Here is a 15,478-nt window from a genome sequence, read left to right as displayed (position 1 = left end):
GGTATAGAGAGAGCAGGATGAGTAGAATTTGTGATTAGTCACCAAATTACAGAATAATCTGCTGACAGTTGTGGTCTACCGATTTCTAAGAGTTTAAAACAGGGTATTTTATATAGGCAATAGTATAAACAATATTAACTAAATTAGATTAAATTAAGTATGCAGAATTTTTTTCTCTATGTTCCCTGTGTGTCGATTGGCACTCAGTCAATACTCTAAATCAGCTTGTAGAAGTTTGTTACTGGTCACCTCAGTAGAGTGGGCGTGATGATTGGCTTTTGTTATGCTTCCATAATTGCAATGCCGTTCACCTTGCCACAACCCCCAAACTCCGCCCTGATCATAATGGTAATGAAAATAACTCTCTTTATTGGGCCTTTGGCTAAGGGGGCGGAGTTAAGTGTCTAATTTCTATGAAACAGCCTAACAAACAACAGACAAGTTTGCTGTCATTCTTTTCCAGGAGCAGGAAGCAGGAAAATGAGAGAGAAGTGCTTTGCACAAATTAGGATTTTAATGAAAAATAACCATAGAAATAATACAGACTGGGACAAAATTAACAACAATACAAACTTAACAGGGGAGACACACACCAATGAATAGGTAAATATTACTCACAGGAAACAATACTGCCACACACACTGACAACAACACAGGGTTTAGATACATAGGCAGGTGGAACACATTCCAAATCATGCGAACAGTTCACACAAGGAAAAAAAAAACACACCCATCCACCCAAAACCCCAACAAAAAAGTGACGGTAAGGAGGAAAATTCATTGTATTCTTGAAAAAATGTTACAAGCTTTAAACTTTTGGACTTGGGGAATTTCGCTGTTCAAAGCAATCACAGCCTACTACTAATGTGTGTATTTGTGTGTGTCATGTGAGACCAAATTGTGGTGGTGCTCAAACCTCCAATTATGAGCACTAGTGAGACAAGGGCTTTAATGGCTACCGTTAGCCTTCAGGGAGGTTTAATACACATGACTGTTTTGCAGAAGCAGCGTCAAATCTATAAAAGGACCATTAGGACAAGGAGGGGGGGATCAATCCAAATGCCATTAAAGTGGAATAAGTTGCCAATATTGCTGATGTGGTTGTGGCTCCCTTGATTTTCCTTCAGATTATTAGGTACACTCAAGTAGTGACTTTGTTAAGGGAAAACAGTCTTATCTATAGAGTAATACATCTCCTGGCTTCATAAAGTTTGCCGCCTCATATTTCCCCTGCTTTATTGATTTCCCATTATCATTTGTCATGAGGTGTCCTAACTCAAGGGGAAATTACAACCCCTCTTTCCTGCTTGGGAGTTTGGTATGGATCCACCAAGGAGGGGAAAAAAATAGAAAAAGGAGCCTAGCTTGTAGAGAAATGAGCAAAGAAATAAAGCCCATGCTTGGCAGTTCTGAGAGGGAGTGTGTGGGGTTATGAGCTGGAGGGTGAGGCTAAAACATAGATGGTAGCACAAATAAAAGAAGTGTCAGTGAAGAGGGAGTGCTTAAGGCTCAGTCCCTTTTCCAGCTTACCTGTTTTTATTCTGTTGAAGAAGGCTCAAAGCTTGCTCTTTCTCCTCACAATGGGATGACCTCTTAGTCTAGTATTTGAATTTCAGTCCCAGTATCTGTTTAGTTTTGTCAAACTGGATAAAAATGGATATGATATTTTAGCAAAAACAATTTTCTTAACAAAAAACAACAACTAAACAGTGTGGGGTTCTCTGCAGTGTTGTTCGAGGCTCCATCCATGCCTGAAATATGTATTGAAACATTCTTAGGTATTGTGGGTAATATGGTGACTCTGTCAGGAGCACACATATCTATATATACATCACTAAAATGGTGTGCCTCCGCCATTTCGTCACCCAATGTTACAATCCATTTAATCCAAATCTTTTAAAGAAATGATTTAAGGCTTCTTCCTCCTGCCTATTTCTTCCTCAGCCTTTTGCAATACCCAGGGAAACTCATCCGGCAGGCTTTTATGTCTGATTTATTGTGTTAGTAGACCAAAAATGGGGATGAGACATGCAGAACAGCCGGTGTTTGTAACATAGATAAACTACATGGAGGTCTTGTGCTCTGGACTGAAACGTTTATCTATTTAAAACCTGAATAGATGCCAAGTGGCTGTTTTTATATTGAATACTATGCTAATCCAGCACTAGGCAGTTTAATTCAATTAACTGTCTGTTTTTCCCAGGGTTTTCTCATTCAGAATGAATGTGTTTTTGTATGTGTTTGGTGTAATTTATTTAAGAATCACCCTTAATTTTGAAATGGTGTTAGTTTGTGAAAATAAACAACAAACCCAGTAATTATTTAGGCATGGTGCCTATGAAAATTTCTATGATCAGTCTTTCCGCAAACTTTACTATGTGCATCACCATGTTTGTTGTTTTTTCTTTACAGCCTCTAAATCCATCCTCAACAGTATGCTCAAGGAACCATCATTAATACCAGACCAAACCTTGGCCAAGAATGTATACCAAGTAAATTGTTCCCTTTTTTGTATTATTATTTTTTTGCATGCAGACTATCTTTATAAAGAGAAGGGATGTTTTTCTGACATGTTTTCTCTAGTGTTGCACTGACGATTTTTCTCCTGATACCATTCGGCTTCACACTCTTTGCTGCTGCAAATCTTGGCTTTTATTACCAATAAACATGTACATTTATCCACACCGTATAGTATATGCCCATACATCAGAAATATGACTGTTTAGTGAGCATCTTCAGTGTTTTTTTTGGTGTAAATACGCATTTTGAAGCATTGACATATTTTTTTTAGTCCTACGATACCTGTATTTTAATTCCATTTTGGGGTCCCTTTCTGATTCACGTACCGGTTTCAGTGCAACACTAGTTTTCTCCTTGTATAGTACTACTGTATGGCATACCTTACCTCACCTCCACTTTTCTCTCTTCCTCTCTCAATGCTCCACATGCTGTGTAACTCCACCCACCCCCTCCTATCCTCAGTGCACAGTAAACGACTGCTGTTATGGACCACTGGTAGACTGCATCAAACAGTATCCTATCCCATAAAATTTTAAGCTTGAAATTGACGAGAAGCTATTGAAGGGGATGAGATGTGTCTGCCTTCACCTCACATAAAAATTCTACTTCACGGAGGAAGCATTTGCCATCCCTCTATTGCAAATGATGCAGGATGTGGAAGGAAATATTGAATGGCAGGAATTCAAAATACTGCAGGTGAATAGGAGTAAAATGAAAAAAAGATGTCGAGAGCTGGGTGCTATTTAATGAAACCAATTGGTATCATCCCCAGGTGGGTTGTATGCATTTTATGAATTTATTCAAATTTCTTTTTATCATGTATCAAATGCAGTTCAGCACCATGGACAGTTCAAGTCACGCTTTTTCACCGCATATAGATTTAGTCACTTACGCAATTTGTATCAACAATCAGTTGAGAAATTACCGGCAATTGAAATATACATACTGTAAATACGTAATTCAATTTTCCAATTTGTTTGTGACATACTCATGTCACATGATGATATTGGATTAACCAGGAACGACATCTTCACATTCACTATCTGCTCTTTTTAGATCAGTGTAGACGTACCACTTGTTTGTTTGCTGGCATATGTCATTAAGGATGACAGTTTCTCTTAGTCTAAAATAAATCAATGTTCAATACTGCAGAAACATCTTGTATAAGGCTTTTTTTAAACTAATGGTAAGTATTAGTCTATTCTCTAATTAATGGCTCAATAATTACTCATGTGTGATTTGCTTTTATTGCAAAATACAGTTACCCAGTTCATGTGACAGCAGCACTGTTTTAATTGGTCTTGATAAATATATCAAGGTAAATAATTTACATTATACAATGCAAGAAGTTATTGTAACACTGTTAGAAAAGATTTGTGTTCCACATTGTACTTTCTCTGACTCTCTTCCCAATTCATTATTACAGCGAAGCACTTTAGGGCTTTGTTGTGAGTGCTGATTAACGCTGGCCAGAGAACTTGATTATGCCCTTGAGGTTTGGATTAATACGTTGTATGAAGAGAAATTACTTTTACCTTGCGTAATAAGCCCCAGTAGACTTTGCAGCAACTATGTTCAAGTAGGAAAAGGAATGGATCTGCACATAAATAATGATGACGGGATGTTTTTTTGTTTCACTCATAATTTATGCATTTCATGCTCTAGTAGAAAACAAGTTTTTGGAATCCTTGACTCTTATCCACAGTGCTATTGGCCAAGAGCACGAGGTACTGCTCTGTGACAAACTCAAGGATAAAAATTTGTCCTTCCTGGGTAAGTTGTCATTTAACCTTTATAAGACAGCACATAGGCTTGGTACACAAAAATAGGGCTACAGTAGATTGTTGCAAATTGATGTGTAATTTTATTGCTAATAGCTTTTTGTTAGTAAAATTGCAACCCTCCTTTTGATGGGTAGTACATACACAATGCAATTTGAAATTCTTGTTATGTATCTTTATTGATACATTTTCTAATACTATATAGATCCTGAATACACCCCCTCAACTCTCTCAATAGCGCTCATTATAAATTACTAGCTTTGGACTCCAATTCCAATAATCAACCTTTCCCAATCAACATTTAATGAATTAACCTCATACTTTAATCACACAGATGTGAAATTGCTGATTTTGCTTTGAATATTTTTTATCTTTCTGGTTGGAGCATGGAGTCATGATGAGATGATCATTTATGAGATTCACCAGGAAAAAAAATCAATCCTTGACTAATTCCATTGTACTGTTTATTGTACAGTTAAGCTCCAAGGAGATCCATGTGCCATGTTTTTTTCTCAATTAGGGATTAGGGATTTAGTCCAAATGACCATTTGTAGGAATCAGGTATCTTGGTAAAACATCCGAAGATTTATCACCGCAGTACGCTCTGAAGGTTATCCCAACATTCTGTTTTTGACCTTCCCACTTTTACTCTTGATGCTTGTAAAAAAATAAGGACCCTTTTATAAATTTTCTAGCCAATTTGTGTATGACAATGATTACCAGCAATTGCTCCAAAGATGAGCAACGACTATCACTTTTTTAAAAGAAAAAAAATACCTTTTTTTGTTTGTTTTTCAATAAACTAGCAGTGTTGAAGTGTATAGGGTTATAGATTCGGAATTTGTATTTTGTCCCAATAGAATTTAATTGAGCTAGTGCTCATGTGTGAAATTGTGGAAGTTAATATTTAACCCCCACTTCCCTTCCTCTCAACCCCCCATCCCATCATCATCCCATAGGTCAGGTGAGTGAAGGATGAAAGTCATTCCTTGTGTCATTAAGACCACATCATTTATTTGGACCTGCGGTGTTGACCTTTCTTCACGGCTATACAGAAGACTGTTCTAAAACTGTCAGAGGGCACGAGGGCCACTGAGGCAACATCACCCCGGTTGATAAATGGATTGGAAATAAGCTACCCAACAGCAGGGACGGCCCATTAATTTTAATCAAAGGTGGTGTAAAAAGGCGATCAGAGCCACATGACAATGTCAACAGCCTAGCTGCAGCGAATAGAGGTCCTCTCTTCTAGTGCAGACACATTAGCACAGTCCAGGATGGCCCATATGCACCACAGGCCTCTGGCAGCCACTCTGACCTCACGGCTCCCCTTTCTCCATCCTTGGCTGATGCTGCCTCTTTACTGACACCAGCACCTTCCATCTCTTCTCAATTCTCCTCTGTAGCCCATTAGTTGAGCTTGACTGGAGACAAAGAGGCAGGCCCTTGGAACCGAATGACCTGGTCAGCTCGAGATTTAATGGAGAAATCAGGTGTTGTGCGGATAATGGCTGAAGTGTGCAAAAAGTCAAGGACAATGGCTGTAGTCCGTGAGGATCGAGGTTGGGCTTACTCAAGCTATAGTGCCAACCTTGTCCTCTCACTTTATATTTTATGAAGCTTCACCAAACTACAAAGTGAAGCTCAGCTTTTTTGTGCTAAGACAGCAAATACACAAAAGCTGTGGTCAATGCTGTTCCTTGTATTACCAAGGGAAGTTTGCAAACAATTGTTTTGTTGTGTTAAAGGTATTGAACGCACAAATCCAACAAATCTTACATATTTGACCTTGCCTTCTCTTTCAGATGAAAACCAACTGAGAGCTAAAGGTTATGACAAAACACCTGATATCATCCTAGAAGTCCCTATTGGTTAGTAAGCCGTTTATGATTGTTTCAATTTTAAATCCATTCTCTTTAAATACACAATGCATTGTCATCAACTAAATTGGTGCAAATGTGAATGATCATTTCTTCCTTTTCTCTGTATGACTCATTGTATATCTGTTTTTACGGAAAGCTGTGGAAGGACACATTGTTCACTGGATTGAAAGCAAAGCATCATTTGGAGATGATCACAGTCACCGGACCTATCTCAACGAACAATTTTGGAGCTACTGGAACCGGTCAGTCTCTTGTTTTTCATTGATTTGTTGTTATATTTATCTTTCACTCTTTTTAGTTTTAATAGTCTTTTTTCCATTGTTGTTTTAACGTCCTCTTTGACTGTTCCGGTATCCATATATACACATTGAATGTGATCCAACTTGCTCTGCCCTGTCTGAATTGTTATTAACTGCTTAAGAGCTTTAATTGATGCCAGAAAAAAAGGCTATGTGGTGAAAAGTGCAATTTAGAAATAGGTTTTGATTTGCTGCCACCGATAAGCCTCATTCAACATCTCAAATCCAAGAGAAAGAGAAAAAATAATGAGCCTGTCTCCATTTTTTCTTCTTTTATTTGATATAATACCATATATAGTTTGTATGAGTAGTAGTACAGTCACCAAGTATCATTATTTTTTCTTGTTTGCTTTGAATTGAAGCAAGTGTCGTTTATCGCAGTCTCACTAGTAACGATAGGTCAAACCATCATGGCACTAACATGCTTATTGGGAGTTTAGGGTTAGCCTGAGCCTTACATATATTGCCCGGAGGTGTCTTGCATTGATATTCGACGGTACAGCCTTGTCCAATTGAATTAGACAAGTGACAATGTAGATCCCATCATGTCAGCCTGAAGCCCGATCAGATAAATATTGTTGTGTCAGACTAGAAATGTAAAACTGTCAGTCTGAGCCTTATCCAGCAACCAGTACTTTTAATTGACATTTCATGTTGACATTTCAAAATTTGCAATCACTTTCATTCATTGTTAGAGCTTTTCCATCACCGTCTCAGGTATTTCTGTCCTTTTGGGTCAATGCTTAATCGTGAAAACAGAAAAGCAAGCCCTGAAGGGCTCATGTTTTAAATGTTTCTCCAACCCTTTCTACTCTACAACCTCTGGAGTTTTTTTTATTATTATTTAAGAATCCACAGCAGAGATTGGGATTCCTTTTAATGACACCTTCACTGATTTGCTTATTTTCCTGAACTTTCACTTCCACGTAGCGGAACTGCTTCGCCTTTGTGTTAATTGCTCTCAGTTTGTAGCAATAAGGGGAGCTCTGGGAACGTGGTTTTGTAGACAGAGAATGGAGGAGAAAAATAGAAAAGTAATTTTCTCTCCAAAGCTCTAACCAACTACATTTTTCATCCAAACAACAGTCTTGCCAACACACTAACCCTATAATGAACCCCTCTTCAGTGGAGTGAAGGGTAATGATGCTTCACATACAATGCACCAAAGGAAGAAGTGGAAAAGCAGAGAAAAATGAATTTAAAGTGCTCTTCTATGAAATCAAACGTTGTGTTCAAGTCTACTGCCTTATGTCGATCACCCATTAATCTTTCAATCTTGGATGGTAGTGTTTCAAAATTGGCAAGTGGATCTGATATGACATACGCTCATTATAATTAATCTATCCTTCTCACCCCACCATTGGAATTGCATAAGAATTATACCCTTGTTTTTGAATATTAAACACATATTGAGCCCTTTGTGTGTTTTGGAAGAAGTGGCTAATGTTAAAGAAAGACACTGGTGCCATACAGGAGCCCTTAAAATAGCCATCTTTTATCAAGATTGTTTTTAATACTGTTTCCATTTTTAGAGTAAGTATATGTAACTGTGATAGCATAGACACATACACAGCACCTCCAATTGTCTTATGCACTAGACTGGGGTTCAGAAACTATAGGTTCTGGAGCCGCATGCGGCTCTTTAGAGCTGATGATGAAGGATCTAGTGTGTACCATTAGGTTGTCCTCCCTAGAGCAATGGTGTCCTATGGACAAATCAATAGCACTAATCAGAATATACTGTTCGTATCGGCACAAAATGGTTTTGATGAATTGTATAATACATTCAAAGATTAAAATGCTTAGCCTTTTCCTCACATTTTCCCCATAAATTCATGCCCGTAATGCCACCAACACATCTCTTCCCCCTCCACACTCAGTCAGATAGGAGATTTGTAAACTGCAAATGCTAAATGCTGGCTCTCTTAACAGAGTGTCAAAAGGTTACTTCTGAGAAAGAGTTGTCAGAAACCCACAAAACAAATGATTGATCACAATATAATAGTACAGTATGCCTCATTTCTTCCTCATATGAAGCAGGGGTTAAGACCCTTGAGTTTGCTATAATACATCATCTGTCTTGACCACCTGGTAATGTGTTCAGGTGCAAATTTGCATTAGGATTATTTATTTATTTTCTGTAGTCTTTGCATTGTTCGGCTTCACTACTCTGTTTGTTCCTGGAGGCTTTATCCTTAGGACATGGTATTCAGACATCATAAAATCGTGGAAATTAATACATATGCTTAACTTTAATTACAGTGTCTATACGACAAAGTATATTTTGTGCTGGATATATATCATAAAGGCCATAAAATAATTCTTGAACGCCCAAAAATGAGTCAATCATAATTCCAAAAATACCTACGTCACTACCCTAACTTTGTCCATCCATTTTACGGTATATAGGTTGTCACATTGCTATTCTGCTCACGGACATGTTTTATCTAACAATGAGACAAAACAAAGTGCATGTTATTTATTGGTTTGACGTACCTGCAATTTCAAGTTTTAAACCGCTTGAAACTTTTGCAATTACAATATGAATTTGAGCAAGCAAATTTAGGTAATGCCCATCAATTGAAGCTATTTTATTTCTTGATCTGATATTGCTTATCGTTTTTGTTTATACTTCTTAAAAATAGCTCAGGAGTCAATTTCTTGAAGGTCATGTTGAAAGGCATAAAAAAATAATTAGTAACTTCTCTAAAGGCCCAAGTAATCAGACATAGAATATTGTTTTTGTTCGGCCAAAGCTACCGCCACTGATCCAATGGGCCTGAACCTAACAATAAATACCGTCTCTCAATAGACAGGTCCTAGCACTTTAAGGATGACATCTGCAGGCTATGTCTGGCCACGCCAATCATTTGAAGTTGAAATGAAGTCATGTTGTAATAATACTAATTAATTCAGCTTATAGATATGATTGTTCACTCATGGATGTTAATGCATTTAGAGCTGGCCCCATTTGCAATTTATATCTTTGTAAGGGACCCTGAGAGAAAAAAAAATGGATGGAAGTGGGATTGTTAATATATAGTATATAAATTAATAAAAAAGGAAATGTTTAGATTTTGCAATTTTTTGTTTTTAAGTCAATAAATGTAGGTGAAAAGGTTGCTGGCCCTTTTAAATTTGGATTTCAGAATGCTTGCACTAGGTTTTTCAAGTCGTATTCTTACAGACCGACAATAAACCTGTATTGAGGTCATATTTAAAATAAATGTGAGTATGAAATATAATTTAAAGGGATAAATATCAAGCAATCCACAAGCAATAATTGAGCTTGGCTTCTTTTGTACTGGCAACATATTCTTGTGCCGCTATACAGTTTAGTTCATTCCGCGCCACCCGTAACCTCGAAATGTCATATGACAGAAACATCATTCCCTTGTTTGTTATTTATAAAAGCAAACGTATATGCAGAGGAAAATATGAATATTAATAAAGCCCTCCTATTTGAGAAAGCAGCAATATTAGCTTCCTTGATAAAGCATAAGCGCATGTGACATTGCCTTCCTCTTATTTATAGTTATGGGCACCCCTTGCTGTGAAGGAACGTGGCCTCTTTTATTGTTTCCTTTGTTATGACATCCTCTCATAGAATATCCACAGCCAGAAAAAAAGAAGAAAAAATAGGTCTCCACAATGCTAGTTCCTTTAGGGCTTTGCAAGTGTTTGTTTTGGGGCGCCATCGCACACAGAGGTGCAAGCCTGCCCTCCCTTCTTCTTCACCGGCATCCTGGAGTATTAATGCCAAATGACAAGTAAGCTGTGATGCTTCAAGGATTTCATGCGTTTAAGGATGCACATTTGAGCGCATTGTTTAAGGGGTCCGCGGTGTAATCCGCACACTCAGGTCTCTCCAGCAGCCTCAGGATTTAGCTTTAGTTAAGCCGCCATGTCTGCCATTTATATAAGTAAAGTCACATGTGTGCATTATCCAAATTTGTCATTTAGCATTGAGTGTGTGACTTGGTTTTGACAGTAGTAGAGAAAGTGGCATCTCGGTAGCACATTAAGTGTATCGCTTCTCCTATCTTAGCGCTTGGCCACAACACTGTAAGATGATGAAGAAAGCCTCAAGTAAAATGAGGTGAGAGACTCAATGTTTTTTTTTTCTTTTCTTGTGCTGGAACTATTTTTTTTAGAGAAGAATATCTGTGTTTTTGTCAGCTTTCACAATCTATAACATCAGAATCGCAGACACACTTCTTCCCCTCAGTTTTTTTTTTTATTCTTTCAGTGCCCCTCTGGCCCTACACTATGAAGACTTGATATATTTTCCAGCAGAAAATGTGACTATAGCACATATTCTGCGGTTTTGTTCTTTGTGGCTGTGGCTTAATTATTAATTTTTATTACTTTTTTTAAACTCCTTAAGGTCGCTATTCTTCATACTTAACAATCATGTTAACTATCATGAATCAATTTTACGATTGGAGTTTGGAAGATCTGGCACCTGACATTTCTTAAAACCAGAGGAGTATTTATTTTATATAAATGCACCTTAAATTTCCCTATTGTTTGGTGTCAAAGTATTTAATTTTGCCGTTATCTGCCTTATAGAATTAGGTTGTTAATTTCAGAGTTACCATTCATCCCTCATATGTTAATTTAAACCGCAGATAGTAGGTAATTGTCTGGAAGTCAGTTGACCTCTTTAAATAGGACCCCAAAATTTTTGTCAAATCTTTTTTTTACTCCATGAAATAAATAAAAAAGTCCCGAATTTAAATACCAATCTTTCAGCCTGTTTTCGGTCCACTACAAGCCTTTACATATTCAGAAAAATGATACGTCTATAAACACTGCTGAAGTGGAAATGTCAATAATTTGGCACCTGGCACCCCACAATTAGACCAATATGCAAAATTATAATTGCATCAAAATGTAATGAAAAGCAACAAGGTTCCCCATGGTGTCCTTACATCACAGATCATAAATTCTTAAGGTCAGTGTCACTATCTCCTATCAATGTTTGAAGTCGTTCTATTTCAGACAGGACAGCAAATAAGTTGTTTTGTACCGAATGACAAACCACACAAAACAATGCATCATATTTCTGCCTTTTGTTTTTAAAGAGTCGCTCTGTGTGTACCAGATAATGCGCCCAGTACTTGAGGTCTGTGGAGGCCCATCATTCACTGAGCAGGGCTGCTGGCTTGTGATAAGTGGTTTCTTATAGATAACCTAGACAGCGTTTTCCTTTTTATAGGTCCACTGTCCCACACATAACCTTGTTTTTTTGTCCCACCCAGGGTTATTTTTGCCATTTTTTTTCCGTTTTAGTTTTTCGCCCTCCTTCTCACCTTCTACAAGTGATCCATTGTTGAAGTATTGCTTCTTCGTTTGTTTGTTTTAATGCAATCAATGGTGATTCAGAAAGAAGATATTATTAGTGCAATTCCCTGTTTAAGATGGGCAAGCATTTAGTGATTTTTCCTCATTCAAAGCAAATTTCTGCTTTTAACAAAAACATCCTGATTAAAGGGTCTAGCTGATTTATAGCAAGCTTTTGATATTCTGATATTCGGCTTCGTCTTTCCTCTCTTTACCCTCTTTTTTTATTGGTGTAGTTCCCAAGCAGCCATTAACCAAGATGATCCTATACAATAGCAATAATTCTAAGCAGTTGTAAAACCACAGAACCATAAAACACCTTAAAATCAATCCATGCTCCTCAATAAGTAATGTCAAATGGCGGGATGCTGTTTTGAATTTCCATCTATCATTGCTCATTTTGCTTGGAAGATACTTTGAAAAACTTTCAGTTTCCAGATGACCTCATCACTCAAATAGAATAACTTTGATATACGGTCAGGATGGTTTGTTTCCCTGTGTTGGACCTTTATCTGATTTTACTTCATAGAAGTTGTTTTTTGATTGACATGCCGTAAGTAACAGATTCTTAAGGCCAGCAAAAAAGGCATTTGTTTTTGTATGATATTTCACAATTAATTCTCTTCAGGGACTCGTTGCTAGACACGGAAAGAACACATGCATATCTGAGTTTTCCTCTATGGCCTGGCATTTGTTAAAGACCTTCGTCAGGACTCATTTCTATCCATCTATTTTTTTTCCAGGCAGCCTTCTCCCCTTAACCCAACTCTGTTTCGAGTTTCACGTCTGTCTGCCGTCTGATTGCCTGATAGCTTAAACCTTGCTGCCTGCGTCACTCTTAGTGGGAGTGTGTAATCAAAGACACATGAGTAGCCCGTGTCAAAAGTGCTGACCTGATGATTATGCTCATCAATTGTGAGGGTTAATATCCAATCACTAAGGCTTGCACAGATTTGTCTCCCAAAAAGTCAGTCTTCTAAGACGATAAATATTATTACAAGATCAAATTTTGTAAATAGCACATATTTTTGCTTTCTAGTAGTGACTGATGAAACAACATCAGTGGTAAGATTGCCTAAATTCAATTCAGGTAGCATGGCTTCAGTCCTCACTCAGTAATTGTGAGTGTCGGAGTTCCACAAAAATGCATTACTCAGCATACAAGTCCATTTCTTCAGAGTTTAGCTATTTAGCAGTTATATTTTGACTTATGTGTACTTTTGCTATATGCTACTGTATATGAAAGCCGTACTGAATTAGTACTGTACATTGGATATTTGTATTTTGTCTTTTAGTGAATCTATATCGAACATGAGTCTCTGGATCAGTTCTCTATAAGTGCTGTCATCTAAATGCCACAGAAATCTGCTGTTGATTTTAAGCGATATCTATATAATTCACTCAAGGAATCTTCCTCAGTGCTAAATGCCATTTTTTTTTTTATTTCCATGGCAGGGGTGTGCTATATATGACGACTCTTATTTGGCTGAAGGTTCTAAGCATAACTGGCAGCATATAACTGTCTGACAAAAGGTTTTTTTTTTTTTCGCTCAGCTGCCACAGAAGCCCTGCCCAGCTCGCTGTCCGAGCCTGACACTTTGCATTTGCTTTGTCTAGAGTGAATATGAAAACTATTAACTACATTCTGTTACTGACTCCAAGCCATGAATTGTTGCTTATCTCAGACGTTGGTTTGTTTTGACTCCATACCCATGCGTGCGTACTCTTTGCAGCCTCAACATCAAAATTTTATGCAAGTGCCATTATGTAATCCTTTGAAAGTCATCATTAAATAGCATCAATATACTCTTGATCTTTTTGAAGTGACCACTAGACTATGGACTATACCTATACTAATTTGGTGATGAGGGGGTTTAACAGATTGAGGAACTTGATCCACTCAGCTGCTGACAGTCTTTATGTCCCATGCAAGAATGGAGCTGGTGGTTACAAAAATGACTTAATAAAAGGGGGGGTTAAATTCCCCGGATAATCATTGTAAAACATTTAGCTTCAACCGTGTAGAGTGAAACAAAACACGCTTTTACTTTTTCCCTCCCAGCGGTTTTCTTTCCAAAATTGTAGCTATGAGTTCATGGGAAACTCGCTCGGAGGTTACCTGCGCCTCTAGTCCGCAATGGAAAAAAGTAAGGGATTATAGCCAGAAGAATGTTTTTGCAGTTAGTTGAAATATTGCTAACCTTGTCAAATGTCATTTTGAATAAGAAAGCAAACATATTTTAATCACGCGTTTAAAGGCAGTCCATTTCAAACCGCGACTCTGGGGAAAAGGGGTCAGCTAATTGCCACGTTTGATGTCATGTTTGGTCTCCCTCCACCCTTTTGATGCGACTGCTGGAAGCATGCTAGTTCGCGCCATTGTGTCTGTTTCTCACACACAAGCGTAAACACTTCATCACATTTATTTCAATTTTTAAAAAACACACTGGTCTAATTTACAAGTTCTGTAAACCTTAAAGTATTTTCTTTAACTCATTGTCAGCCTCCTGCCTGTCACTTTGAACACACCAGTAATTACTATAAGCATTTGGGTATGCTTTTGCATGTCACTGTTTATTTACTTAACATTGCTTGTTCAGCTTTAGCCATCGTCCATCTTTGAAAATTTCTGTTATACGTTCTCATCTACTATTTAGATTTGTATTCATTAAAAAAAGCAGTTTAAACTGCTTTGTTGATACATACCACATAACAATTTTAATTTGACCTGACCACATGTAGTGGTCTATTCTCTAAATTTAAATTAGAGCTAAAAAAAAAAATTCTTATTTAACATGCAATAATTTTGACATCTTGACAAAGTAGTTCCAGACTTCTGATCCTCTAACTTTGTCACAAAAAAATAAGCATTGAACCTATTGAATCTGTAGTAAAATAATAATATTGATAATAGTAATCCTTGCATAAATCTGTTTCCTTTTCATCCTTGATTAAATTCTAGCAAACTACACAATGTCTCATTACCGTGTTTGATGCACTTCCCAAAATGTCTGTATTTCTTATAATTGTTGTCCTAACAGCCGCAACGCTGGAAAAAAAAGGGCGTATACATTGTAAATGATGTTTGACAAGGTGGGGTTGGTTTTTGTTTTGCCTTGTCTTTAGTTATTACTCAAACTTCCTCAAGCCACAGATAAGGTCTGCTGGCGAACATACCAAGGTGAGCGCTAGCGCAAGGCCCCTTATCGCTGAGCATTGATTTAGGGCAAGAGCCCGGTGACAGAGGTCATTGTGCAGTAAAGCTATTCATCATTCACATTTGATTTCGGCTCAGACCTGTCTCCATGTTGTCTACATGTCGGAAGAGGGGGCTACGGGAGGTTTGGCTTGTTGTGTGGCGTGATTTTGACCGAGTACTAAACATGCAGCATAGGATTTTGCTTCCATATCCGTAGTATATTTAAATGAATCAAGAATTGTGCATCGGCTATTGAGAGTATCTGTTGTTAAGAAAAAAAAGTTAAGTAAATAATATAAAAAGTGGTTATGCGTGTGCTTATCCATTTCCTTACCGATGGGTATGGAAATGACTTCTCTTTGCCATTTGTTGAATTTCATTATTTTTTCTCTCATCCGTAAGCACCAGTAACAGAAAAAAAAACTGTTGTTTTTCTTAGTGAAGGTGGTC

At 37.5% G+C, this 15,478-nt stretch overlaps 1 protein-coding gene across 4 annotated transcripts in view; it reads left to right on the top strand.

Annotated features, from left to right (window-relative positions):
• cdin1 (CDAN1 interacting nuclease 1) overlaps positions 1-15,478 on the top strand; it is a 45,546-nt gene that overhangs the window by 16,770 nt on the left and 13,298 nt on the right. For 2 of the 4 annotated variants that reach the window (XM_077621405.1, XM_077621406.1), the window contains 5 exons: positions 2,413-2,492; positions 2,983-3,032; positions 4,226-4,293; positions 6,107-6,172; positions 6,321-6,426. In XM_077621405.1, coding sequence (XP_077477531.1) covers positions 2,413-2,492; positions 2,983-3,032; positions 4,226-4,293; positions 6,107-6,172; positions 6,321-6,426 — 370 coding nt within the window. Of the gene's footprint in view, positions 1-432; positions 764-2,412; positions 2,493-2,982; positions 3,033-4,225; positions 4,294-6,106; positions 6,173-6,320; positions 6,427-15,478 lie in introns of those variants that run through there. The other 2 variants (XM_077621407.1, XM_077621408.1) reach the window with 2 other exon arrangements.

Source organism: Stigmatopora argus, chromosome 15 (assembly GCF_051989625.1).
Source record: "Stigmatopora argus isolate UIUO_Sarg chromosome 15, RoL_Sarg_1.0, whole genome shotgun sequence".
Lineage (NCBI taxonomy): Eukaryota > Metazoa > Chordata > Actinopteri > Syngnathiformes > Syngnathidae > Stigmatopora > Stigmatopora argus.
This window is presented reverse-complemented; position numbering and strand designations above follow the sequence as displayed.